This window comes from Epinephelus fuscoguttatus, linkage group LG8, assembly GCF_011397635.1.
Source record: "Epinephelus fuscoguttatus linkage group LG8, E.fuscoguttatus.final_Chr_v1".
NCBI classification, from domain to species: Eukaryota; Metazoa; Chordata; class Actinopteri; order Perciformes; family Serranidae; genus Epinephelus; species Epinephelus fuscoguttatus.
Window position 1 is genome coordinate 4,179,435 of NC_064759.1, and position 26,672 is coordinate 4,206,106.

The following is a 26,672-nucleotide window of genomic DNA, read 5'->3' on the forward strand; positions in this document are numbered from 1 at the left end:
CAAACGATCATGTTATGTCACTGATATATTTGTGTGATTCTGACACGATATCTAACACATTTACTGTTTCATATTTTATCTGTAAGGTGTATTAATGTTAACAGATGAATAGCGACTCTTTTTAATCAAATGAAGCGTATTTTAAAGTGAAGTCTGGCCGGAATGTTTTTAACGTGACACAAGCTACATAAGGGTGAAAGTTGAAGGGGAACATGGCAGCAGGCATCAGTGCTAAACATGGATTACTGAGCAGTAAAACGTCGCTGTATCACACTCTTCACAGACAGATCTTACCCAGCATCTGTGTCCAGAGAGCGGCTGAGATCCAGAGTGTGAGAGCGGCAACCAGCGCGACAACAGACTCACAGTTCAATGAGAAGTACTGTCTGGAGCTGGTCAGGTGGGTCTGACTGCATCTAGCTTACTGCTAACAACACCGGCCGGCTAAAGTGAAGTTAAGTTACATTCACAGAGCAGATGACAGCTTTATTTAACGGCTCGATACGTCCTGATACCGTCTGTCCCTAGTTTAAAGAGATCCAGCTCTCATGTAAAAGGGTAACTCACATGTGGAAGTAAAACTTGGAAGTTTGAGACAGCTTCTTGCCAGACTCCGTTAAAAAATTCGGTATAAATAAAGACATCTCAAGAATTCTTGACACTCAGAATACATTATTAAAAACTAAGTGTACTTTCTAGATATTTTGTATTTATTGTTCAGTTCGGCTCCATCCATCTGACCGAGAAACATGTAGTTACAAGTAAATGTCCTGCATTTAAAATGAGTCAGAATTAGGGATGCACGATATTGGATTTTTTGCCGATATCCAATATACCGATATGTAACAACTCATTTGGCCGATGACGGATACAGATATATCCACTTTTTCCCACCTAATTTTAATGATTATCAAGTCTCTTCTGTAGTGGAATTAACATCACATTATTCATACATACTCTTATCATGATGACCCACCAGCAGATGGAGACATGAAATACAGTACTTTTCAGTATATGTAATATTCATTCATTGTGCAAAATAAGAAAAAGCATGATGGCTGATTCTGAAAATTCATTTTAAAGTCGATATTTGGTGATACAGATGACATGTTGATATTATCGTGCATCCCTGTAAAAATACAAAACAGTTAGCATCAAAATGAACTTAAAGTAGAAGTGGGAATCACCAGAGGATCCATGATACGATATTATCACGATACTTAAGTCATGAGACAATATTATTGCATTTTAAATATGCTGCAATATGCTGAGTATTGCGATAAAATATATTACAACTTATTACCTTTTCTCAATTATAAATTGATAAATTGATTATAAATTGTCAACATCTGTTTTATCTCATAAGATAAAGTTTTCAGTCTGTTCATCTCACTTCAGCCTTTTTTTTTGTACCTAGTGGACTGAAAACGCAGTTCATTATATTATATCAGTAGGCTACCTAAAGTTTAATTTGTATTTGTAATATTGATCATTTATATGATAAAAAATTGATACGTGGCACTGTGTTATGATATGATATTGCTGTATTGATTTTTTCCCCCTTTAAGTACCAAAAGTCTGCATTATGCAGAATTTCCCATCTTATAATACGCTATTATTGGGTGATACATCATGTGTAAGCATCACTTTAATGTTGCAGCTTGTGAAAGTGGGGCTGATTGCAATTGATTACTTGATTATTATGTAAGTGAAGTTGTCAAATAAAGGTAGTGGAGTAAAAAGTACAGAATCTGCCTCGGAAATTTTGTAGAGTGAAAGTATAAAGTAACCGAAAATGGAGATACTCCAGTTAAGTTCAAGTACTTCAAAATTGTAGTTAAGTATGGTACTTAAGTAACAGTATATAGTTACATTCTGCCTCTGTTTAAATGTAGTTTCAACTGTTCAATTTATGAAATCGTGTTCATGTACCTCCCTTTTATTTCAGTCAGAATCTGAGGCTGAATGATCATATTCAGTCAGAATTAACACAAACTTTCACGTCGCTTCACAAGTTGGTGAAATCATTGAATATTTTCATGATGAAATTTCTTTTTCAGCAATTGAAATGTGTTTTGGAAAAAAAAAACGACAGTTTATTGTGTATATTTAAAAGATGGACTTTGGGACTGTGTTAAAAATGAAAGCAGCTGTTCAGCACAGACTGTTGAAGGTCTCAAACAAATCTCAATTTTATTTTAAAAGCTTTTGTTGTAAGCGGCTGTGGTGGAGGCTGATCATATTTCTGATGATATCAAAAGTTTTCATCACTTGGTTTCCAAAGAAAAAGCTGTATTGAAAATTTTTGTATTGGCTGACTCACTTTTGTGCAGTTGAACTTAACCTTGTGATGCTCAGACAAAATGACAACAATCATCGAAAAATGTTTTTAAGCTTATGTGAGAAGTTGTGGAAAAGTTTTGAAAATAAAGAATGAAATAGAAACTCTAACTACGGACGAATTAAATCAACTGCATCTCATCAGTCTGTCCTCCTCCCTCTCTCCTCCTCCTTCTCTCCTCCTCCACCTCTTCCTCCTCTTTCTCAGGTCCAGAGACTATGACGGCTTTGTGTCCTCCCTCCTTCTCCCAGAGGAGGCACGGCGCTCCTCTTTGGCTCTGAGAGCCTTTAATGTGGAGCTGGCACAGGCAGGTAGTCCTACAGCCAGGCAGGATGAGGAATGATAACCGATATTACTGCTGTTATTACTGAACTACTATTACTGTTACACTGTTGGCACCACTTCTTAGGTTACTGCGTCTGCTTCTGTTGCAATAAAATAAAAAATAAATTAATAATAATGATAATGTCAAGTATGAGCCTGATAATAAAAAAAAAATAAGTGTACTTTGTCTATTTTCTGATCCCAGTCTTTTTCAAACTACCTTGTCGAACAATTACCTTCCTGTATTTGTTCCTCCATAAGGTGAAGGACGCCGTTTCCCAGAAGACCATTGGCTTGATGCGAATGCAGTTCTGGAAGACGGCCATAGAAGAAATCTACAGAGACGAGCCTCCGAACCAGCCGGTCAGCGCCGAGCTGTGGAGGGTAAATATGGACCTATAGTGTCATTACTGTCAGTTGTTTTTATTGTCATGTCAACAGCAACTCTTTCACATGTCTAGCTTGAGTATAAATGTGCCACACAGTGTGTTTCTGTTTGGTCACTGTGTTCACGTTTAGCTGAGGGACATCAAACTGACTGATTGGAGCACTTCAGCTGTTTAACAGTGTGGATGGTGTTTTGCAGGCGGTGAGGAAACATTGCCTGACCAAGAGATGGCTGCTGAGGATCATAACAGAGAGAGTAAGACACCACTCCTCATTTATATGATCTGTTCCTTCTTTATAGTCACCCGCTGCGTAAGTGTTTTGAGAGGAAATGTCTTCTTAAGAATGGTCGATGAACAGGGTTGGAAATGATCTTTCTGTCTACCTGCCAACACATAACCATTGTTTTTTTGGCCGGTGAGTAAAGCAGCTACTTGTAAGTGTCACCAACATTTGGCCGGTGGCTGGTGCTAATTTCCAGCGCTGTTTGTGAATGAAGCCCGATGTCCTGTTTCAAACCACTGCTTTCTATAAACACTCTGTAAACTAACACGTAACCATTTCATCTAACAGTCATTATAATTGTGTGTGTCACCAGGAGAAGGATCTGGATGACAGAGCCTACAGAAACCTGCAGGAGCTGGAGAAGTATTCAGAGAACACACAGTCCTCTTTAATATACCTGCTGCTGGAGTGTTTAGGTAAGGACAGGTGCTGCTAGTGGCGCCAAGCATTAAAGGGGTAGTGTGGTATTTCACAACCTGGACTCATGTTTTTGTGTCTTAAGCCCTGTTCACACAGGACTAGTATTACCAGGGAACCCCGTGTGATTTATAAAGTGTTACAGAGTTTTCCTTTAAGCGGAGGTGATGATACATGTCCTCTGTGGTTAGGTTTACTGCACTACTGCTTCCTTGTTACTGGCAGTAAGGTGGTTGAAGATGAGGACGAAGGTCAGGATTTGGTCTTCAGTATGAAAACTGATGAGAAGTTGTGATTATTTTCCAAGCCAGGCTCCGACAGCAGACTTCAGCCAGTTAAAGTAAGTGTGTGTCTTTTTTTTAGGGTTGAAAAACGTCCATGCAGACCACGCAGCGAGTCACATCGGTAAAGCTCAGGGAATCGTGACGTGTCTGAGAGCGACTCCTTATCACAGCAGCCGACGGAAAGTCTACCTGCCCATGGACATCTGCATGCTGGTGAGTCGACGCTTCACTGCTACGTGTATTGACCTGTAAAAAGATATAAAGCACAAAAATTCAGTTCAAAGCACGGAGATGATTGTTATCTACACTGAGTGCGACAGTGTCTTCTCTTGGTCTGAGTGTCATGTGACAAAATAATCAAAGTCAGAGGCAGTTTGATGTCCGAACCTTGGTACAGATAGCAGAACAGTGTCTTTTTCCGAGATATATAAACATGTTTCAACCCTTAAATATTCTAGAAAATAGTCAAAGTGCTCCATGCATCACTGTTAAATACAGAACGTTTCCCAAAATACAATAAAGTCTAAAGTTAGGACAAAATTCTCACGTGTTACTCGCTGTGTGAGTTGATGACGTGAATCTATCAACACATCTTAAATTTCAATATGAAAACTCTGATCATTCAATTTGTGTTTATTTTCTCTCTTGGATAACACGCTTTAGTAATGATTGGATCGTCAATAGTTTAAAAAATATTTATCAATTTTTAACTGGATTACGTGAACTGCGAAATCTGTTTCCTCACTTGGAGAAAAAAAAAAAAAATGTGGCGTAGTGTCATTCCTGTACGCTCCGGCAGCACGTCACTGCTGCTTTTGCCTGACAACGACTCAGACTCTCAAGGCAGATTTTAACTTGTGCGTCAGCTCTGTGCGGAGCCTTTGTCATAGCCTACACATGTGGCCTATGCTGTTGTGAGTATTTATACTTGTGCAGTGGTGTGTCTGTGTCACTCTGCAGTTACACCTCCAAAACACTAGTCCGTGGTGGAGTTTCTGTGAAGTTTAGTTGATTCAAAACGCACATTAAACACACATTAAACACACATTAAACATGTCTTAATAGAGACAGTTTCAAACACAAGTACACAAATCAGCTTCACTATAACTCGCAGCATTCACAGACAAACACTTGTCTTTATCTGGACACATTTTCTCCACAAATACAACATGCTAATATTATTAGCACAACATTGTATAAATTAGCCTAGCGGCAAGCTGAGAGTTCCTCTGCTCATATGAAGCCAGGGTCAACAGCAACATTTAACAAAGGTAATGTCACATTATTCGGCTCCATTACAACTCACAAGGTTCACTGACAAAACAACTGTCTTATACTAAACACGTTTTCCAAACAAATGCAACATGCTAACGTTATTAGCACAAGCCTATGGCATTTTACATTGTTTAAATTAGCCTAAACTTGTGGAGGCTTTATTGTCTTCACAATTTATTGTTTCTTATCTGTGAAATTAAAGTAAATCAAAGCTTTGTTTCCACTGAGGGAAATGGTTTCAGCTCACAGAGACAGACAGGAGGTCTGCGTCACTGCGATATGTAGTTACATTTCTGGGGAGGGGCATGACAGGCGTCGACAGAGAACCTAAGCCGTTATTACAGCATCAATTCAACGCAGAAGTATCTCGCTTCACTCCAGCCAGTTCTTTTTTGTTCTGAAAATCTTGCCACGCAGCCTCGTTGTGTGGATTGTGAACAAGGTGCAGACGTTCCTCTGCATTACCAGTGGAGAGGAAACACGGTGAAAGCTGAATGGAGCAGTGAGTGACGACAACCCCACCCACGATTTAGGATCTAGGTACTTTTGGTTCCAAAGGATCTATACTAAAAGCTATTGATGGAAGTGGGGCCGTATATGATAAAGAAAAGCAGCAAATGTCCACGTTTGAGAAGCAGGAACCTCTGAATTTGTGGCTTTTTTGCTTGAAAAATGAGAAAAGCAATGAATCCATTACCAGAATAGTTGATCTAGTCATTTCTTTATAAAAACATCAAAACAACCTCTGCTATTTAAGAGGACAGTTTTCAAGAGTCTTTCTCTCCTCAGTGGACACAGACACATCATTAACTGTAACTTAAACCTGGACCTCACTTGGACAGCAGTGAAGACACACACTAGTTGAACTCTCAGCTGGTTTAAAATCTGATGGTTTTTTTCTCCAAAGATGACATAAGGCAGTCCCACACACACACACACGCCTCTCCACGTTGTGCTGACTCATGGCTCGGCTCTGACATGATGTCAGATGATATTCCTGTGGAAGCAGTAATGAAATTGTCGTCCTGCACAAACGGAGGGATCGTTACACAACAACCATATGGTGAAACACAGAGAGCCTCTAATCTAAACCCTCGTCCCTGAGATACATCCACGATGCAGATAAACAAATAATGCCGCAAACAATTTGCAACCTTTGTGTGGGGCATCTGTCCCACATAGAGAACAACAAACTGCTGCTGCTGCTGCTGCAGGGGGTGGAGGAGGGGTATATATACCGTGCACATGTATTTGGGTCGCTGCGTGAAGCATGCAGGCTCTGCCCTTAAAATCTTCAGCTGGAGGATGACGCTTTTGACCCGAGGCCTGCTGAGCTCGCTCACCTCACACCACCTTCACTCTGCCGCCTGAAGAGGGCGCTGCTGATATACATGAACCGTTTAGCTCATGCTCTCTGTGCAGGGTGACTCACTCATCACTGAAGATGTAAAGCTAGATTGAATTTAATTAATTAATAAGCCGGAGTCAACAGATGGAAGTGTTTTCCTGTGACACTCGACTGAATGTGCATGATGGATGTAAACACACTCAAGCTGAGGAAGAGTACAAAAACAGATCAACAATCAAACACAGTCACAACTGATTCATATAGGATTCATTATTGTGAGCCTTGATTTTTCTTAGGGCTGAGCAATGTGGGAAAAAAATGCATATCTCAGTGTTTACAGGCTGAACGGCGATACACAATATATCTCTTGGTATTTTCTGTGAAGTGGGACACATGTTCAGCTGCAGGTCAGAGCCACATTTGAGATGTCACAGGCACTTTCTTTTTTTTAAAGATTTTTTTTTCAGGGCTTTTAGCCTTTATGGACAGAGACAGGGTGAAATGGGGGGAGAGAGAGAATGGACATGCAGAAAGGGTTGCAAGCCGCAGTCGAACCTGCGACCACTGCAGCAGCAATGAATCGCCTTTATATATATATATCCACTACGTACCGAAGCCTTGTCACAGGCACTTTTATAAAAACAGACTGAGATCAAAATAAAATGCAAAGACAGGGATTTTTTCCCTGTTTGAAAATAAACAGATTCACAATATGGAAATGAAAAATTATATAAAATAATAAACAGCAGGGCTGTACGTTAACTTTTTGCACACAGCACTGGAGCTACAGAGGTTCAAAGGTTTGTAGCTCAGGACACTGAACTATAACAGGACCATAAAAGGATCAAAAATCAAAAATCTTTGTGGGTGGAGTTAAAAAGTCGTTTTCCATCTGTTGGCCTTTCAAATGAATCTAGTGCTGGAAAATGATTTACATATTTTTATTTATCTAGGCCATTAATTTTACATATGCACAGAGCATCAACAGAGAGGTCAATACTTTGTCCTCGTCATATACGTCTTGTGTATGAAACGTCTGTGTTGTCGCTGCATTTTTAAAACACATCTGTCGCCTTCATCCAGGCTCTGTCTCAGTGTCACACATTAGACTACAACTACCAGGTAGGTTTGGGTCGGTATGAGAAAAAAAAAAACGGTCCGGTTTTTGTGAAGAACCGCATCAAGTCGGTAAAACTGGATTTTCGCCACTTGGGGGCGCAATTGACTCATTTAAAATAAAAAACAACCGTAGGACAACAGAGTGACAGTAACACGTTTTTTCTTTTATTCCTTACAAATAAATTTTGCAGTTTACTCAATCAGTGCAAACAAGGGTTGCCTCCTTCGTCTGGCTCAAAGCCAAAGTGTTGCCATTGTGGTGCATTCTTTGACTTCTTTGAGACTAAATTGTCCGCCATTATCGACTCCCTGTCACTGTTAAACAAACTCCAGGCTACAGTAGAGGCCTCGGTGCATACGCACTCGCACCCCCTAGCTCAGTCCCCGCCCCACCCCCCTCTCTCTCCTGCTCGCTGTGCGCTTGGCGAAGAGGCAGACATAGGTGCCCACAGACTCGAGCGTACTATAAGTGGAGCGGACTACGTGAGGAAAATCCGCAGTCATTCGGGCTTCCATAGTCGAGCGCACTTCTGCTTTGTAGTTTCCTGTAAAAATGTCCATGAAAAATCCCAGCGGTGTGAAAAATACATGCCGAGCAGTCTTTTGTGTGACACTGGTGCGCAGAGTGGAGTCCATGCGGTCGTAAAATCTCAACTTTGCGCGCACAGGGCTTGCGGACATCCGCTTTTAGTCCGGGCGGACTTCCGCAGAGTCCACTCCGCGTACGTTCCGCCATAAAACAACGTATGCGGTCCGGTCGGTCTCAAAAAAAAAAACCCCGGTCCAAGACGGAGTACCGAACCGAACTGGTATTACAGAGAACTGACCCAACCCTACTACCAAGAAGAACGGCAACACACTACGATCCACCTCACACACAAACTAGCAGCACAGCGCTGCGCTGTTCTGCACGTGTGCTACTGCCGTCATTTCATTCACCTCACAGAGTGATGTAGCGTAGCACGTGCAACATACAGACCGATGTCTCACTGTAGACTAATGAACAGACAGATTAAACAAAGGAGCAGCTCTGTGTCTCTGAGTGCTGATGGAGAAACTGTGAGAGAGTGGCGTGGGGAGTGTGAGAGAGGAGATATGAACACTTGCATGCGTTATGTAACGCAACTTGATCCTATATCGATATAAGCTGTGTTGTCTTAATTTACATCTTGCTTGAAAATATATCGATAGTTGTTAAATGGCCCAGCCCTAGTCACAGTCAGCCATAATTTTTTTTGCAGAGTAGATTATATGAGGTACGATAAGTGCCGATTGCTGACAGCTGTTTGACGCCCAGTTAGCGTGAGCTAACACAGCACAACACAATCTCATTATTACTAAAAATCTATAAGATACTTTAATTTGTTAAAAATGTGTGCTCCAGAAAGTTACAATTACGTTGAATTCTCTCCCCTGTAGATCAGCAGGTTTCTGTCACCTCTCTTCTCCTCTCCTAAAAGTAATTTCTGCTCTCCAGCTTTTCTTCCGCTATTACCTGCCTCATCGTTTGCGTCATTCAGTCGACCCTCAGGCAATTTTTCCAGTTGAAATTGTTCTTGGAAGGAAATTGCCCTGTTATTTTGGTCTCATATTAGGTAACATTTGAGGCTAGATCAGTTTGGCTGAGAGCCTTAATTTAGCCATCACGGTCTGCAGGTCTGAGGTGATGAGGAGAGGATATACAAGTGGAGAAATGTAATCACGTCTGTTGAGAGGTTTTAGATTGACAAAGAAAATGTCTGTTATTATTCACTCTGCTTGTCATTCTTCAAAGGATCTGTGCATGAATAATGTTTCATCAAGACTAAGAGAGAAACTATATTAAGAAGAGGAAACCCACTGAAAGGAAAACACTAAGTAAAACTTTATTCATCTCAAATGAACAGAGCAGTAGAAACAATACAAAGTAAATGTATGAGGTGAAAGTCAGATGAAGGTGCACCTCATGAATCAAAGTGGAGACGATGACGAAGGATCAGAGTCCAGATCTGAAAGTTTCCCCCGCAGTCTCTTGCAGTGTGTTCTGGTCGTGTGTGAGAGCAGGGGTGGTGTTCCCTGCAGCATCATGTCACACTCCGCTGCTGCTGCATCAGAAGTTTCTTCTTTCAACAGATGAAAGCGACGCCTCAGCTCTGGTGTGAAGTGGAGCTAAACTGGATGCGGCTGCACTGGAGAGATAGGCGGTGTTGTAAAGTATGTTTGTTTCTGTGTCTGTGCAGCACGGAGCTTCTCAGGAGGACTTCATCCGCGGCAGCCGGGAGCAGAACGTCCGGGATGTGGTGTACGACATCGCCAGTCAGGCTCATGTACATCTACAACACGTACGTACCACACTCACATGACATAACTAAACATGAGTAGCTGCTGAAGCTCCAGATTTCCAGCAGATGTTGAACCTGGCTGCAGAGGTTATTTTAGACTCATGATAGACCCTGATATCAGACAGAAGTTTCAACTCGTTAAAATCCTTTTCCATCTTCGCTCTGACGCTGAGTCCACTCTCACTGATTTCTGTGGGAGAGCGTGGTTTGAATTTCCCACAATCAGTCACTAGAGACGAACGTAACCAGCACAATCTAATGGCATTGTAAGTCCACACTGATGAGCAAGAGTGAAGAGGAGCTACCATGATGTTGGGCGATGATGAGAAGACGTGTTGATTTAGAACGGCCTTTATCTGGTTCATCTTGTCGATAGCAGCCACCATTGTTGTAAAGATTGTCCTTTAAGTCCTAGTTAAGGTTTCCTCAAAATAAAATTGCTTGCACAAAACACCCTTAAGTCTTCTCCTTAAGGTTTTCCTTAAAATGTTCACTTGAGTATTTATGGATTTCTCTTTGTCTTGGTCTTACACTCAAGGAATCCCTGGACCGTTGCACAAAGGACTTTAGCAGCTAAAGCAAGGTACCAAAAAAAAAAAAAAAAACTTAGGGTACCTCTGACTCTGTCTTAGCTGCAACATGACCGAGTTTATGAGGATAAATGAAAACAACACACCCTGAGAAGATTGTTGTGCGACCACCTCTGACTAATATGATTTCCTTGTCTTCTATTCGTCTGCCTTTTTTCACTATCTAACGATAAGCCAGCTTTGTGAGATGATAACAGGCGTCACAAGCGTGAGTCCAAGCAAACAAACCATCTCCATGGAAACTTTTACCGCTGTAAAATCTCTTTCAACGCGGTAAACAAGTAAACGTTTTCCCTTATCTAACGAAACATTTTAAGGGATTCTGTGTCAGGGGCCGTACACATGTTTTTTGCGCCCTAAAATTCTTTGTTTTCAATGTAGACACGTGGCAGATGCGCTCAAACGCCAGAGCCACGCAGACTTTCCCAAGCGCCCATTTTTCAGGGTGCGATGGCTGCGCTCTGAGATACACCAAGTGCAACTTTTGGAACGCAGCAGCGCGCACCGCATGTCATGTGACGAGGAACAACCAATCACAGCCGACAGATATCTTTCCCTTCTTCTGTAAATATTCAGTCTGATAAACACAGAAAAGTTGATCATGTTAGTGCAGGGCTACCCAGAGCTTTACATCTGTCCCATGGACGACAGGCCTACATACTTATAAACAGCTCCTGGAAGAAGATCGGCTCTGCACTCAGGATTTCAGCTAAATACGCTATATGATGCTTGTTAAGGTCCTCGGATGCAACCTGCCGCTGTGCTTTTGAAAGCTGGCACAACAAAGAGTAGTGTAGTAGTTGTGTTATCTAGGTGGTTAAAGAGGTAGCATGTGCACAGGCCCTAAGTCCCTCAGCTAAGGAGAAATTATGCCTTAAATGTCATACTTAAGGAGAAAACTTGAGGTGTTTTGTGCAACTGGTTCCCAGCTTTTACGTGATGTACACCACTTCTATGTGACATCTAGTGTTGACCTGCTGTCGCCCCTTAAAGATCCCCTGTCCCCCTGAATAAGACAAGTATAGGTCTATGCTTGGAGGTGTGGAGCAGAATGGGTTATAACATTCTCCATCAAATAGAAAGTCCTGGGAAATGGTAAAACAACCTGGAAAACAAACCATTTCTCCTGGAAACAACTTTATTGCACAACCTGTAATCATGTTGCATAGGCTCACAATTTTTATATTTTTGTTCAGTGCAGCAGCTGTTGACTCAAATTAGGGCTGCGTTCAGAGAAGAGTGAAGTGAAATACCTGCAGCAGTTCTGTTTTGTAACACACTTCAAACCACTTAGTGACAGAGCTCGAGCAGCGGGAATAAAACGCTGTGCCATTTTGTAAAGTCAGTGTCGGATGATGGGTTTTCAGTTTGTGCCCACGGTGTCTTGTGAGTGATTGAAAATGTCCTGGATCCTTCTTTTAGCTTTAGTGCTAACTTACTAATGAAGCTCTGATGAGTGGAGCTGATTGGTTTGTAGATTCATTAACCTCTGCTCACTTGCCTCATTGATTTTTGTGTTTTGGGTGATTTTCTCATAAAGCAGCTGCCAATCAGCGTTCTGTTTTATTTGAAGCTTGTTTATACCAATTAAGAATGTCCCCAACTGTTACAGCATGTGATCATATTCAGTGTCAATAAATACATAATACAAATGAGGATTTGCATCCTCCTGCATGCTTTAATTGTGTTTACTGTCTGTTGTGATGTCCTCTCCCTCTCACTGTGAGTCAATTAGAAAAGTGCTACGCTAATTAATTTAATAAGAACAACAGAGGAGGTTTCTGCAGAAATGCTGCCGGTCATTAGAACATCTATCGGCTCCTGTGCTTAAAAAATAATCATAATAATAAGACATACAGCAGGACTTACAGCAGGAAAAAACACAACTGGAAAATTAAATCCGTAAGACAAAATTAGGGTGCATAGTTACAGGACATAATGATTGAAATAAAAAATGAGGCCTCTCAGTGATCTGTAGCCACGTCTGCTTTTAGTTTGATCTTTCTTTTAATGGTGGAAATGCTTCCAAAAGCTCACGTATAGGTATAGACACACGCAGATAGATGAAATGATTGATCTTGTAGGAAAATCATTTAATGAACAGCACCTCTAGACGTGTGTGACTGCAGCCAGGACGTCAGAGCCTGGCGAAATGAATGAAGAAGAGAATCAGCTGTTTTCCATTTGCTCCAGTGTTTCTGTGTGGATGACAAATCTCTAGACAAACCAAATGTCTGTCATTTTCAGGCATGGATGGTGTTTAGAAATGTGGCGGGCTCAGTGTGGATGCAGTCTGAGGAGCGGACAGGTTTAACCTACTTTGTTTTTCCCTGTGAGTTTGATTTCTGTTTGTCGTCCTCTCTCTTTCAGGCACGATCTTTTAGCAGTGACGTCCCAGCACCTGCCAGCCTGGCCTTCCTTCAGACGGTGAGTCTTTAAACATCAAATACTGTGGGACAAACCGAGGGGGGCAGTGATCAGTAGTAAATATTGGGGAAAAAACTGATGATTTAAAAAATAATTTGTCTTACAATAACTCCAAACTATAAATAAGCATTCATGAAAAGCATTACATATATGACAGCAACATTAACCCTTTAAAGCCTGAGCAAATGGCCTGATTCCTTTCTAGAACACAACAAAGGCAGTGAGCACCTTTACAAGATATGACCCAAAAAATAGCAAGAAAATACCAAAAGTTACAGGAAAGTTTTCCAACAAATAGTAATAAAAACGTTAAATAAAAAAAATCAAGGAAATGACCTAAAAAATATAATTTAAAAATACAGTTATAATAATTATAAATACATCTGCATTTTTTTTCCTAGTTTTTTGATAATTTTTTAATAATTTCCCCCTCTCTTTAATTTCTTTTTCAGGTTATTTTTCTTGTCACATTTCTTGTCACATTTTTTGCCAAGTTGCTCATTGCCTTTTAAGCACGTTTTTAAAAGAAACCAATTCACTCAGGCTTTAAAGGTTGAAATGCTTGTGAAAGGCGGCTGAATGCACCTTAAGAAAACTCCAGGTTTCAAAGGGTTGAAAGACATTTATTCACGTAAAGTCCTTTTTGTTTGTAGGTAGACCTCACACACACACACACACACACACACACACACACACACAGGCAATTCTTCAGGATTCTTCAGCACCCAAACACACTGTCACTTATTTCTTATCACAAGTTAAACAGATTTATTAAACATCTTTTAATGAAAATTAAAGCCCCATCTCCACCAAACCCTTTCAGTCCAGTCCCTTTGGAACCAGCAGTAAGCCTTCAGACATGGTACCTAGACCCTCGGTCTGTTCAGACAGTCCTCTTAAATGTGGGCGGGGTTGTTGTCACTCACTGCTCCGTCCAGCACTCGCTGTATTTCCTCATCAGCGGTGACACAGATGGAAGTCTGCACCTGGTTTATCGTCCACAGAACGAGGCTGCACGCCCACATTTTCACAACAAAATAGAACAGGCTGCAGTGAGAGTGAAATTTAATCGCTTGAAGATCCACTCATTACTAAAAGTGTCTGTCATCCAAGAGAGACAATAAAAACTAAAGTGATGGTCAAAGTTGTCACAGTGAAATTTAAGGTGTGCTGATGGATTCACGTCATCAACTCATGCATTGAGTAACATTACAAGTTAACGTTCCACCTTAAAAGTTGCCGGCAGTCGGCCCAGTGAATGAAGTTATTTTTTCTCAGACTCCAGCTGCTGTGAGAGGCAGCAAAACATCCTTTCATTTTATAGTTACAGTTTACTAATAAAACTCTCCACAGTATGAACAGTGGTTACATGAGCCTCAAAACCAGACACAACTCAGCCCTGAGCAGAGTGACCGTCCTCTACTGACCAATCAGACAGCAGTGTTCACAGCTCCACCTTTTAGTACCAGATCTGTGTGCTAGGTACCCCAACAGAGGGGGGACCAAACATGGGGACGCTAAGGAACGCTTCTGTTGGTACTATCCACAACTTTCACTGTGGAAACAGAAAATAAACATACTGGACTGAACTGAACTGCTCGGTGAAAACGTGGCTGAAGGCTCTTCCTGTTAGATTTATATTTGTGGCTGAAAAAGCAGAATAAACATGAACAGCATCAAACTGTTGCTCTTTACCCTGAGGCCAATCTGTCCTCTGTGTTTCACTGAAATCTGCACATGTATATTCATTATATGCTCTCGAGGTGTCTTGGTGATATTCAGTTAAACAGAATAAAACATAATTCCCCTGGTGTGCATGAGTCATTGATTTTTCTCTCTTTAGATGTCATCAGGTCTCGTCCAGAGTTTTAAACATGTGTTTGTAGTTCTAACATTAATGCACGTCAGGTTTGTTTGAGAGCAGCAGAAGTTTGGTGCTTCTGGCAGTGAAAATATGCAGGCGATCATTAAAACCAGAAACAGGAGAAAACATTTAGTATCGGTACACGTGTGTTTGTGTTTCCCCTTGGGATCAGTTCATCCATCTGTCACGTGAAATATCTCAGAAAGCATTCTGGCAAAAAAAAAAAAAAAAAGATCCTTTCGCTGTGTTCTGGGACTTTCACATAAGAAGCTCTCCAGGGAACTGGCTCATAACTGGCAAACAAATTTACAAAAAAACACACACAGACTTGTTCACAGTTAACAGGCTCCAGATTCTCCTTCAGTCAGTGACTCACCAGAGTCCAGTGACAGAAACAGATCATTTCCCTCACAGCTCAGTGAAGTCGCTGATCTACCTGCTGCCTCCATCGTTAAGTGCTTTCAGATTTTTGTGTGAGCTTTGGAATGGAGTTAACATGCAGAATCCACACTACACAACAGCAATACACAAAATTTGAAAAAGTACAGCTCTGGTTCATACAAATTACCGAAACGCTAGACTCACAAGTCAGTCTTTAGACGCTTTGCTTAACTAAAGACTGATGTCTTTCTCCCTGATTTTGTGTTTAGATGGGCGGATACAATTTCAGAGTTTAAAAAAACTCCCTACGTTGCAGAACCAATAGTAAATCCGCAGGGCGGTCCTTCGGTGGCTCGCTGAACTCTTGTGCTTGTAAACATAGTCCGACTAGAAACACCTGTAGCGGTACAAAATGGCTGAAGTTGCTGTAAGTCCTTCATTTTCACAATCTTGTGGACTGAGCACACGTTTGATAAAACGGAGTTAAATCTCTCGGCATCCATTTTCAAGCTCTCTGTGTGTTTGTGTCCTTGCAGACGAGAAAACCCAGCAAGCAATAGTCGTGATTTAAATGTATTGGCTATATTTAGCTCCGATTTAGTCTAGCTACATGTAACCCAAATCTAGCCAATTTAATTTTGAAATTGATTAAATGTAATTTTCACCATTGTAGATGGTGTGCGGTTTGACATTCAATCACGTATGGAGAGTCAACAGTAATTAAAATATGTTTATCTCCATTTTTTGGACATGGTCTCTACATAGCCGTATAATTGATGACATCTACACTTTGGCTATGGTTAGACGTCTACCAGATTTTCACTGACAGCCCAAATTCAGCCGTGATTTAACCTAGACGTCAGGTCTTCATGTAGACGGCTATTAGACGTTTTTTAAACCAAAAAATGCTTGCTGGGAAGGGGGAGCGCACATTTCCAGGAGGGTGTGTCCTTTTCAAAAATGCAAGAGGCGTTGCTTTGTTGCCGGCCGTTTTCTCAGGTGTGTTAAACACACTTTAGAAAGGAGTGTCCCCAGACTATCAGAAGGCGGAGATCTCTGATTGTCTGGTGGCGAGACAACCAAAACGCTGTCTAACCAGATGTGTGTTTAGCTGGCTTTTAAAAGCAACCACAGAGTCAGCAGACTATACGGGAGCAAGCAGAGCGTTCCAACATTGAGGTGCTACGGCTGCAAAGGCTCGATCACCACGTGTTTTAAGGCGAGTGCGAGGGACAGACAACTAATGTAGCGTATTTGTTTGAGGAGCACGAGCTGAAGAATACAGGTGAAGTAGTTAAGCTACATCAGAGAGAGCCTGACGGTGTAAAGCTCTGTAAGTAAGAATGAGAATTTTGAACTGGATCCTAAACTCAGCAGGGAGCCAATGAAGGGATTAAGAGTTGGACAAGTTACTCTCAGAATGTAATAAATTACATATTAGTCATTACCCTCATTTGAAAGTAATAAGTTACTTTACCATATTACTCTCTGTGTAGAGTAATACGTTTTTGCAGCTCAGGAGAACTGATGTTGATTTTAAATAGATGAGGGCCACGTTCAGGTCATTCATGTGTTCACATGCAGTGGTTACCACTTTGTATTAAATAATTAATAATAGCATGGTGATATAGAACAATTAAACAGCCTGCGCCTTTTAAACTAAATAAATATCCTTGGACACAGGGAGAGTCAGGCAGACTGAGAAAATCTGATAATTATGACATATGGATAAATATCTGTGGGCCCATGGTGTAAAAGACAAAAAACAAATGTTGAGGTTAGCACAACAAACAGAATGGCGTGTGATTCAGTCACTATGACAAGTGTTGTAGGAGATGTGAATGGAACAATGAGACAACAACCTTTGGGGGGTGTTTTTTCGGTGGTGGAAGTGGAGCAGTGTGGATAAATGAAAACAATAAACAGTTTGTTATGTGACACTGTAAATATAACAGCATTACCTGAAATTCTGTTGTTAAGGTGTTTTATGACTTCATTACAGCTAAAACATAATAAATTACTGTTATTACCAACGCTGTATATAATAGCAACCTACGTCCAGTCATGTGAGGAAATGTTTGTAAGGGCTTTTGGGGAAAAAAGCATTTTGACTCTAACACACACACACTGTCACCAAAACGAGAATATTGGTTTCTGAATACCTAAGGAACACGAGTGGGAAGCTACAGAATGATAGCAACCTTCAGGTGCCAAAAACCGCAGTTCCGCTAATGTCCACTAGAGGCTGGCTCCAAGAGCGAGTCCATCCCCACAGCTTCTGCGTGAACCTGCTTTGTACTTTTATGATTCTGTCTCACTTTAAATGGAGGAGCACACACATGTTTTGCCCCGTAAGAGGGAAACCACGCCACCAAACAAAAGAAAAAGATCAGATAAGCAAGGACGGGACAATACGCGAGTGAATATCGGCGTTGCTTATTCCAGGTGGAAAAAACTCCTGTGGAAGAACACTCTGGAAACACATATATTATAATCGTACCAACCTATATTTGCAGCACTGTGCCGTGACTATCACATAAACGTGTTATTTTAGCATGACTGTGCTAATGTTTGCTCGTGTTACCAAAACAATTAGAGATAAAACACTCCTAACATAACATTATATCTGACAGATAAGATCGTAGCGCCCGCCAGGACATGTGGAAAGGATGACGCAGTTATTCGGCAAACCACCGTTTATTACTGAACAGTACAGGTTACTGTTGGCCATAACTACGCCAAAACAACCAACAAACAAGAACTTAGCTGTAACTCCAACTGTGCGCTCCTGCTCTCTCCTCCAGCTTGCTCATACACACACCAGCACGCGTCACGCACTCAGACAGCTCTCATCCCCGTCACACTCGCACCCCGCCCCCTACCTGTACTCATTCAATCCCAAACATGCCATTAACTCACAGAACACTGACATTATAACAGAATTCACTGCAGGGTCGCTACAACATCGTAACATGGTTTAGATTCCTAAATAAATATTCACCTCATCGCTAGATAGGCCTACTCCTGAAAAACTTGAAAAACTCGTGGATGATGCCATCTCTGTCTGCGCAAGGCTTTCTGTCCTACGAGGCCACCGTCACTTACCCGACGGGAGGGGTGAGCGAGTGAGCGCGAGTGAGCCCTGCAATCTAGACTGTGACCGCTGATGTCACTGTTACTCACCATTTTTACACACTGAGGCTTTAAGGCTTAAAGTTATGCACAATTAAGGGCGAGGCTTCTTTGAGTGACAGGCTGTCTGTTGATAGTGTCCTCGGCTTCTCAGTCAGATTCACCCCTCGCTCCTCCACTCCTCTGCCCTCCCATTGAAATATAATAGAATCATTTATCATTTATTTTAAGACTTTATTGATTACTTCCAAAGCCCTGAGAGGCCTTGCTCCAAGTTGTGTAACACATCTGTTATTGTCCTATGTTCCTTCTTGCACCCTGAGGTCCTCAGATGAATCTTTTCTTCTTGTTCTGAGGTCTAGATTATTTCACAAAGGTGACAGTCTTTGCAGTCAGAGCTCAACGGCTACAGAAAGACCTGCCTGAGAAGATCAGGGCTGCAAACTCAGTCTCATGATAACCTTCTTGATTTTAACTGCTTTATTATTGTGTGTTTTACTCTGTTATGTGTGTGTTCTGTATTTTATTGCTTTTATCTTGTTTTATTGTTTCGTCTTTTATTGGGTTTAGTAAAGCACTTTGTAACTGTGTTTTGAATAAAGTTTAGTATTATTATTGTTCACATGGTCCCTTCTGGCTCCAAAAAAACAAGATGGCAAAGGCTGAAATGCCAAACTCAAGGCTTCAGAACAGGAGTGATGTTACGATGGCAACAAAGAGACAGAGTCCACAGACCTTGTTCCTGCAAAAAACCCATTCCAGAGTTTCTTTGTAATTGTAAAACGTAGTAGAAGACCATAAGAGTTCAAACTGACTGCAAACTGCACACTCTCAGAAGCTGTTTTCTGCAGCATGGAAACACTAATTACAAACTGCAGATTGATGAGAACAGCTCAGTAAACGTTTCAGCCATAAATCTATAAACGTGACGCCGTGCTGACCTGCTGTTAACACAGAGCACTGAGAGAAACACTGCAGACCTTCTGCACACGGTAAAAACCACTCTGCCCTCCTGCATGTACAATCATGATTGTCACGCTGCACTGAAAGCTGTGGGCACATGTGAGTGTGTTCGAGTGTGCGTGTGTGTGTGTGTGTGTGTGATGCTCTTCCAGCTCAGTGTGTTTGTCCACGTGAAAAAGCCGACACAGCCGCTCGTGCTTTCTCACCTCGCTGAAAATTTAATTCTGATGAATCGCAGGTTGGGGTGAGTGTTGCATGAAACAGCAGGAAACAGAGCAGAGCGCATTAAACACACCGACTGACCTCTGTGGGTCTTTACTTAAACCTCGCTGGGACATTAGAGCACAGGGACAGGGTGAGTTCAATCTAATTTAAAGGTCCAGATGTATCGACAGACAAGAAATGTAACAAGGATGTTTTTTGTAGTGTATAACCACCTGAAAGTAAGAATTGGTTGTGTTTTCGTTTCCTTAGAATGAGACATCGACATAGGGAGCAGATTGTCACCCATGGAGACCGCCATGTTTCTACTGTAGCCACGAACAGACAAACCAAACACTGGCTCTAGATCGGGACATTTGTGTCTTTGCACCAGCCAACATTATAAGCAGCCCCGACTGATTTGTAATGAACGACCAGTTCAGACCAAAGATTCGTGACGAGACAAAACTGTTTTAGAACGTTGCAGAGAAAAGTGTCAGCGGTGTGAACTGGCTGGTCTGAGCTCGACTCAAGCCAGCTGATGGTGTCACCTGACACTCAGCTGGTCAAAAGGCCAGCGGCTGGTTTCAAAGCACGTCACCTGTTTCAACAGCCAATCAGCTTGTAGTGAAGTCTGCTGTTCAAGTTAGTCTGGGGCCGTTTAGTGTCCATTTTGGTAAGCAACCAGTACCAGGGCGAGAGAGACAGGACCCGGAATTCGATGGATGCGCCTTTCCGTCAATTAAATTCGTCAGGCATTCATACCATTTTGCCAAACTATTTTCTTCCTCTTGATAGACCAGGCAAACAAACTCCTGTTACATTTTTTAAACAAATTTGAAATGCAGTGGGGCACTTCTTTGTCATTTTTCATTGGCATTTTTGCTGGTAAATTTAAAGTTCAAGTCATCACCCATTCCTGCCATTAGTGAAGGATTTCTCCAGTCCACCTGATGCTGGTTTTGTTTCTGTTTTTCACCGTTTCATCACTATCATCTCAGATTTTAAGAAGCTACAAATTATATTCAGCCACAAAATAAGTCTGAAAAGCTGTAAATCAGAACGGAAGTACAGAGAGTTGTTGACTAGAGATGATACGCCGTCTCGTGGTGGTCACTTCCTGTCAGCGTCACAGATCAGAAGCACGGAGAGTTGTTGACTAGAGATGATACGCCGTCTCGTGGTGGTCACTTCCTGTCAGCGTCACAGATCAGAAGCACGGAGAGTTGTTGACTAGAGATGATACGCCGTCTCATCTAGTTGCATCGGTGTGAGCCGGCAGGTTTTTAGAACGTTGCAGAACGGCCCATTGCAAGTAGCTGCTTGTTTCAACTCGTCTCTTTGCAAATCTTTGGTCTGAACTGGGCATTAAACTGGTTTATTCAGTGTTTTTACTGGTTTAAATCACTGAGTCCATCTATTTTGTCTTGGTTATTCTGAAACAAACTCTTCTTCTGTGGTGTTGTATGCTGCAGGTGGTGTTGGAGGACTACCTGCAGCGAGTGAGGAGGGCAGACTTTGATGTTTTCCACCCCAGCCTGAAGAACAGAAACCCGCTGCTCCCCCTCCAGCTGTACTTTCGCTCCTGGAAGAAGACCTACTGACATCAATCCTCCTCCTCCTCCTAATCTTTCTCCCCCTGCAGTGATCCCAGCTGATTCACTGCCTCTGAAGTCTGCAGGACTGAAGCCCAGAGGACATCACCTCTCTGGGGGATTGTGCTTGAAGCACACATTGCCTCAGGTCCACACAGAATCCCGGACTTGTTTTAAACCACTGAAGTTTGTCTCCTTAATAAAAACCACAGATCACAGCAGAGACACCGACCGCTGATTCTCAACCTCTGGCTCACACACCAGCTCTGATCCTTAAAATATTCAGGCTCAGTGTTTGAGCCCAGGGAGTTCCCTGGAGATGAGTGTCACCACCAGAATTAAAGCATTTAGTATTTTATTCCTGAACGTAGAGGTGTTAAACTGTGACCACATGTTTTATGTGAGCTTAAAGGGTAATTCCAGTTTGTTATAACTTGTTTTTGTAGTTTGAGCCAATCATTTTCATTAATAACAAAAGCGCTGACGTCTTCTGGTTCGCTGGTCGACTGGTCGGACAGAAGACGTTCAACGTTGGATTTATGATCACAGATTTATTTTACAAAGTCCCCAAAAAGTTGGATCACAAAGCTTCTGAAAGGAATGTGAGCTTCTGGGAGAAACACTGTAAGTCTCCTACATGCGTTCCACGATAGTTAACATTAGTAAAGTTATGATGACACTGTCGACCTCAGAGTTAACGTCTATAGGCTGCAGTATGTCAGATTTTTCTCATCAGAAAAGGTGAGACAGACTCACATGTAGCTCTGCTTCAGTGATACAGTACACAGTTTATTATAAAGCCCTTAAAGATTCGCGTTGAGACAAAACCGCTTTACATTGTTGCAGAGAATCGATTGGTTAGAGAGTAGGTAGAATTTCAGCCGAGCAAGATTTTCTTTATTTGACTGCAGCCCTAAACAATAATAATATCATCTAAATTAATGACTGAGATCTGGAAATACGGTGACATCAGTACGAAGAAGTCTAAGGTCGAGGAACAGGAGCAGTCAGACGATCAGACGGGTTTTAAACAAACCAAGAAAAATGTCAGACGAAGGTGAACAGGATGACGACAACTGTCCGACTGAAAACATCCATTACAGCTTACAGACCAAGTACACGAGGAAGAGACGTTTATCTTTGTCACGTTACATCACAAGCTTGTGGTTTGACCAAAATGTTTAATACTTCTATTTTAAAGATCGTTTTTACAGAGTGATTTCCTGTTGTTTTTTCACAGTAAAGGCCCCCACTGAAAACACAATGAAACACATGCAGGAAGTTTGGGCTGCACTGGGGTTGCAAATTGCAAACACTTTGCTTAATCGATACCAAACAATACCATTTTGTGTCCTCAATCAAAGCTCACAGCAACATATTGCACATTATCTGTAGAGTTCTCAACGGGCTGAAAAATTACAGCCCATACTGAACCAACCCGACCCACGTGAGCTCACTCCACTGCTCTGTGAAACTATCAGGGAGCTCAGTGTTTTCCTGTTACAGTGAGGGGTTCAAAAACATTTAAGGTGTTCAACTCTCAGTTTGACCTCCAAATAAAGTGGTTTAAACCCTTATTGATCCCCACAGCGTGAGCTCAGGTGTTTCAACGGCACAAAGACAGAAATAAGTACATACAGAGGAGAAGTGAAAATAAATAAGATAAATAATAAGAGGTATATACAACTAGAATAGGAGTATGTAATGCCCCACCCTTGGGCAAACCTGTGGGGTGAACAAAACTCCACCACTGACCCAAAATAACAACATAAGACACCTTTTAAAATGATCAAACCCATGGAATGTATTAACAAAAGTCATGCAAACAAGACTCTTAAATCCCAGGCTGAGGCAGCAGGACCAATAGTCCACACACCACAGGCTGCTGACACAGGAGCTCTTAAGCACCTCTCTCCCCAGCCAGGTGCAATCCATCCCATAAAAATGGGAAGAGCCATTAAAGACGAAGTTCGGAAGTGAAGCAAAAATAAAATCATACTTCAAACTTAAAGAAAGAAACAAAAAGCGCTGGAGAGCCCAGCCCAGAGAAACAAAAGATAGGGAAGTCACTTGGAGCTCATCACCTGAAACTGAAACTAAACAAAATCAGAGAACTGGGCCCTATTTCAGAGAGCAGGCTCAACAAAAACTGAGCCCAATCCCTGAGTCTGAGCTGGGAAACTCTGAGTTTTTGGTTCCAGAACAGCTCATCAGAATCAGCTCAATCAACTCTGAGTAAGTGAGCACCAAAACACATCGTCAGTAGAGTTCAGACAACATGATTTTTAATGGCAGAAAGCAGAGTTAAAAGCAGAGCCACTTATTTCATCCCAAATGAACTATTACATCAGCTGCAGCTAAACAAAGTGAGGTGTGATGGGAAAAGACTGCAGAACGTGTTAATAGGTGAAGTGGTGTTATATAATGTCATGAGTCAATGCCTGTCTAATCTACAGAAAATATAGAAACATTTTCTATCTTAACCATGTTCATATAGTTAAATATAATTTGCTGTATCCTCTTATTCAACTGCCCAAACACTCTTTGCTACAGCTCAAAATCAAACACAAAGATATTGTACAGACTGGTGAGAAATTTTACTTACACTGACGTTATTCTGTCAATATTAGGCTGAGGTTAACTGAATTCCTAAATTGCTGTAAAATGACTTCACATAATCTCCTTTATTCTCAGATGGAGCTATGATGGGATGTGAGTCCCAGAAATGCAGTCAATTACACTGTGGAATCTTTAAATATATGAAAAGTATTCATAAATAAGTGCATCATGTATCCACGTAGATCCATTTCTTAATACACTGACAAACCTGCAGTTCTGTTGAATTCCTCCCTACCCTGGAAATCCAGAGTTCTTGCGAGAGCACAATTTGAATTTGCTCAGCGAGTCACTCTGGCAATCAGTAATGATGCTCATTACCCATGCCATTGGAGCCGAGCTGCACCAATCACATCGGTGTATCTGATATAGATGGGCCAGAGGCGAGCTAAACAGATGATGACAGCGCTGCGACGACGAAGTCCAGAATCAGTCAGTAAACACTGCAAGATGGCTACGGATGAACACCAGTTGTTTGAAACGGCTTTGGCCGCTACAATGAACGAGTTAGACTTGGCTTTTTCTCTAAAAGAGGAACAGAAGACGGCGCTCAAGTCTTTCCTTTGCAAGAAGGATGTTTTTGCTGTTTTGCTGACCGGATACGGCAAGAGTCTAATCTACCAGTTAGCTCCACTGGTAGCTAAGCGTTTACGTCACCCCGTGTATTGTTCTGATTGGTCGTAGTGTTATCCACTTGTGTGCAGTGATATTTTCAAATGCATGCTTGGTGCCGCCCCTCGAGTTGGGCCATTTGCATTACTCGTGGCCAGACCCTAAATCTTTCTAGATTTTGGGTCTGGATTTCCAGGCTAAGGGAAAACCACAAAAACGGGCAAAAGTATTTCCAGAGCCAGAGACACTTTTCTTACGGCTCGACAAACAGTTACCTCACTGATCAGTGTCTCTGATGTTAGAAAGAAAAGAATCAAAGGGCAGTGCATAAAATTTGCTCCAATGATAATGTAAATCCAAGATGTGTAATATTTGATGTATCTGGGTGGAACAGGTTGTTAAGATAAATGACAGAGTGTGAGGTGAGACTGTGTCTTTCATAAAGACACTGCTTCGGGGAGGATAAGACATCCAAACGGGGTCTAATCACCTGATCCTGACACAACAGCCTCTGAATAAACTGTGCCTCAACGTCCACGACTTCATTCACAAAAGGACACGCCATGTCTCTCATTGCTGCTACACGCTCAGCAGGCGATCAGCCTCAGGCTTGGATGAAGCAGTTAGTTTTCACTAAGCCCGCTTTCTGAAATAGGGCCCTGAATTACCATCAATTTCCAATCCGAACTTAAATAACAGACCCAACACACTAAATCATTCTGGGAAACAAGGCAGGAAGAAAAACCACAACTACTGCTGTTCTGCTGCAGGCGTGTGTCTCTAACACCCACTCTGCCACTCAGCTTCCTTTATTCTCTCCTTCCCAAGTACTCTCAAGTGCCGCCCTGCAGAACGAGACAGAGGTAGAGAGGAGTGAAAGAGACATAAAACAATGACACCCACTAGAGTATGCAATATAATGTATGCAGGGCCACACGTAACACTGTGCAAGAGTTACCCTTTAAAGGAGTGAGAAGAAGAAGAAGACAGACAGGGAGAGACAAAGAGTCAGTCTGACGCCAACGCGGCAAATCCTGGTGGAGAAGCTGCTGTACGGCTGTCAGGGTTACTATGGTAACAGAGGATTTTTAGTCATTCGTAACAGTATTTTCAGGCCACCAGTAACTTAAGTTTGGTTTTTATTTCAGTGTTAACAAAAACAGATGTAACAGTAATCGTCCTCTGACAGTCGGGCTCAGTGAGGTTGAATTTTTTGTTTGTTTGTTGGGATCTTTTGTTCGTTCCTCTTCTGTCTCATCAAGGCTTCAGGGGAAAATATTACAGAGAGCTTTGATCTCACTTGGTCCACATCATATTCAGTAGTATGATGGAGCCACTCGGTGCAGAGAGTGACTCTCAGAGGGAGAGCCAATCAATACCAAGAACAAAAGACAGTGACGGGGATGTTGTTCAGCAGGCAGGGAGCATCCAGTAAGGAACATTTTTATCTTTGAAACAACCCGCTACTTCCTGCAGAGTGTCCGAAGTTTCCAACTGCACAGATACACCAATTTGTGTGTGTCACTGTCAGTGTGTGGTTCTCCTGGGTTCAAATTTATCATCTGCAGCTGTTATCCAAGCACACTGACCTGCTCCATGACAGGTCTGTTTCACACTGAAGATCATCGCGGAGGTCGAGGAGCGATGGGAGGACCAATCACAGACTGAGACAGTCCGACTGTACTGAACTAACATGAAGTTACACCTGTCAATAAAATAACACCAGTGTGGTATTTATGTTTTGTGTGTGATACATCTACCTTTTCATCAACAGTTTGGAGGTATTTGCACTTTGAGTATTTCCATTTCATTCTACTTTATACTTCTACTCAGCTACATTTCAGAGGCAAATATTGAACTTTTTATTTCACTACATTTATCTGACAGATGGAGTTACCCCTTGTTTCCACTTACGAATGTGACGGGTGTCTGTAGATCCGTAAATATAGGGATGATGCTTCTAGTGTCCAGCGTGAGGAAGTGCATTTCTTTACGGATGGATAGAAACCTGATGAAAGTACCTGTAGCCATGGGGGAGGGGCTAATTTTGTCTATTTTTCACCATCTAGTAGTTTGGAAAATTTGCTAAGAACATAACCAGGACAAAAAATGATGATCGTAAAATATTTAATTCAGATTCACAATGTGTTAAAACTAGATTAACAAGTTATTTTAAATCATACAAACTCA

General features: G+C 41.8%; 1 protein-coding gene across 3 annotated transcripts in view; it reads left to right on the plus strand.

Annotated features, from left to right (window-relative positions):
* ndufaf6 (NADH:ubiquinone oxidoreductase complex assembly factor 6) overlaps positions 1-26,672 on the plus strand; it is a 59,016-nt gene continuing 32,344 nt past the window's right edge. Inside the window, exons 1-9 of one of the 3 annotated variants that reach the window (XM_049584897.1) lie at positions 1-400; positions 2,549-2,648; positions 2,927-3,049; positions 3,252-3,308; positions 3,651-3,753; positions 4,118-4,251; positions 10,000-10,101; positions 13,062-13,118; positions 21,135-21,273. In XM_049584897.1, the coding sequence (XP_049440854.1) occupies positions 213-400; positions 2,549-2,648; positions 2,927-3,049; positions 3,252-3,308; positions 3,651-3,753; positions 4,118-4,251; positions 10,000-10,101; positions 13,062-13,118; positions 21,135-21,263 (993 nt within the window). In that variant the 5' untranslated portion in view covers positions 1-212 and the 3' untranslated portion in view covers positions 21,264-21,273. Of the gene's footprint in view, positions 401-2,548; positions 2,653-2,926; positions 3,050-3,251; positions 3,309-3,650; positions 3,754-4,117; positions 4,252-9,999; positions 10,102-13,061; positions 13,119-21,134; positions 26,195-26,672 lie in introns of those variants that run through there. The other 2 variants (XM_049584896.1, XM_049584898.1) reach the window with 2 other exon arrangements.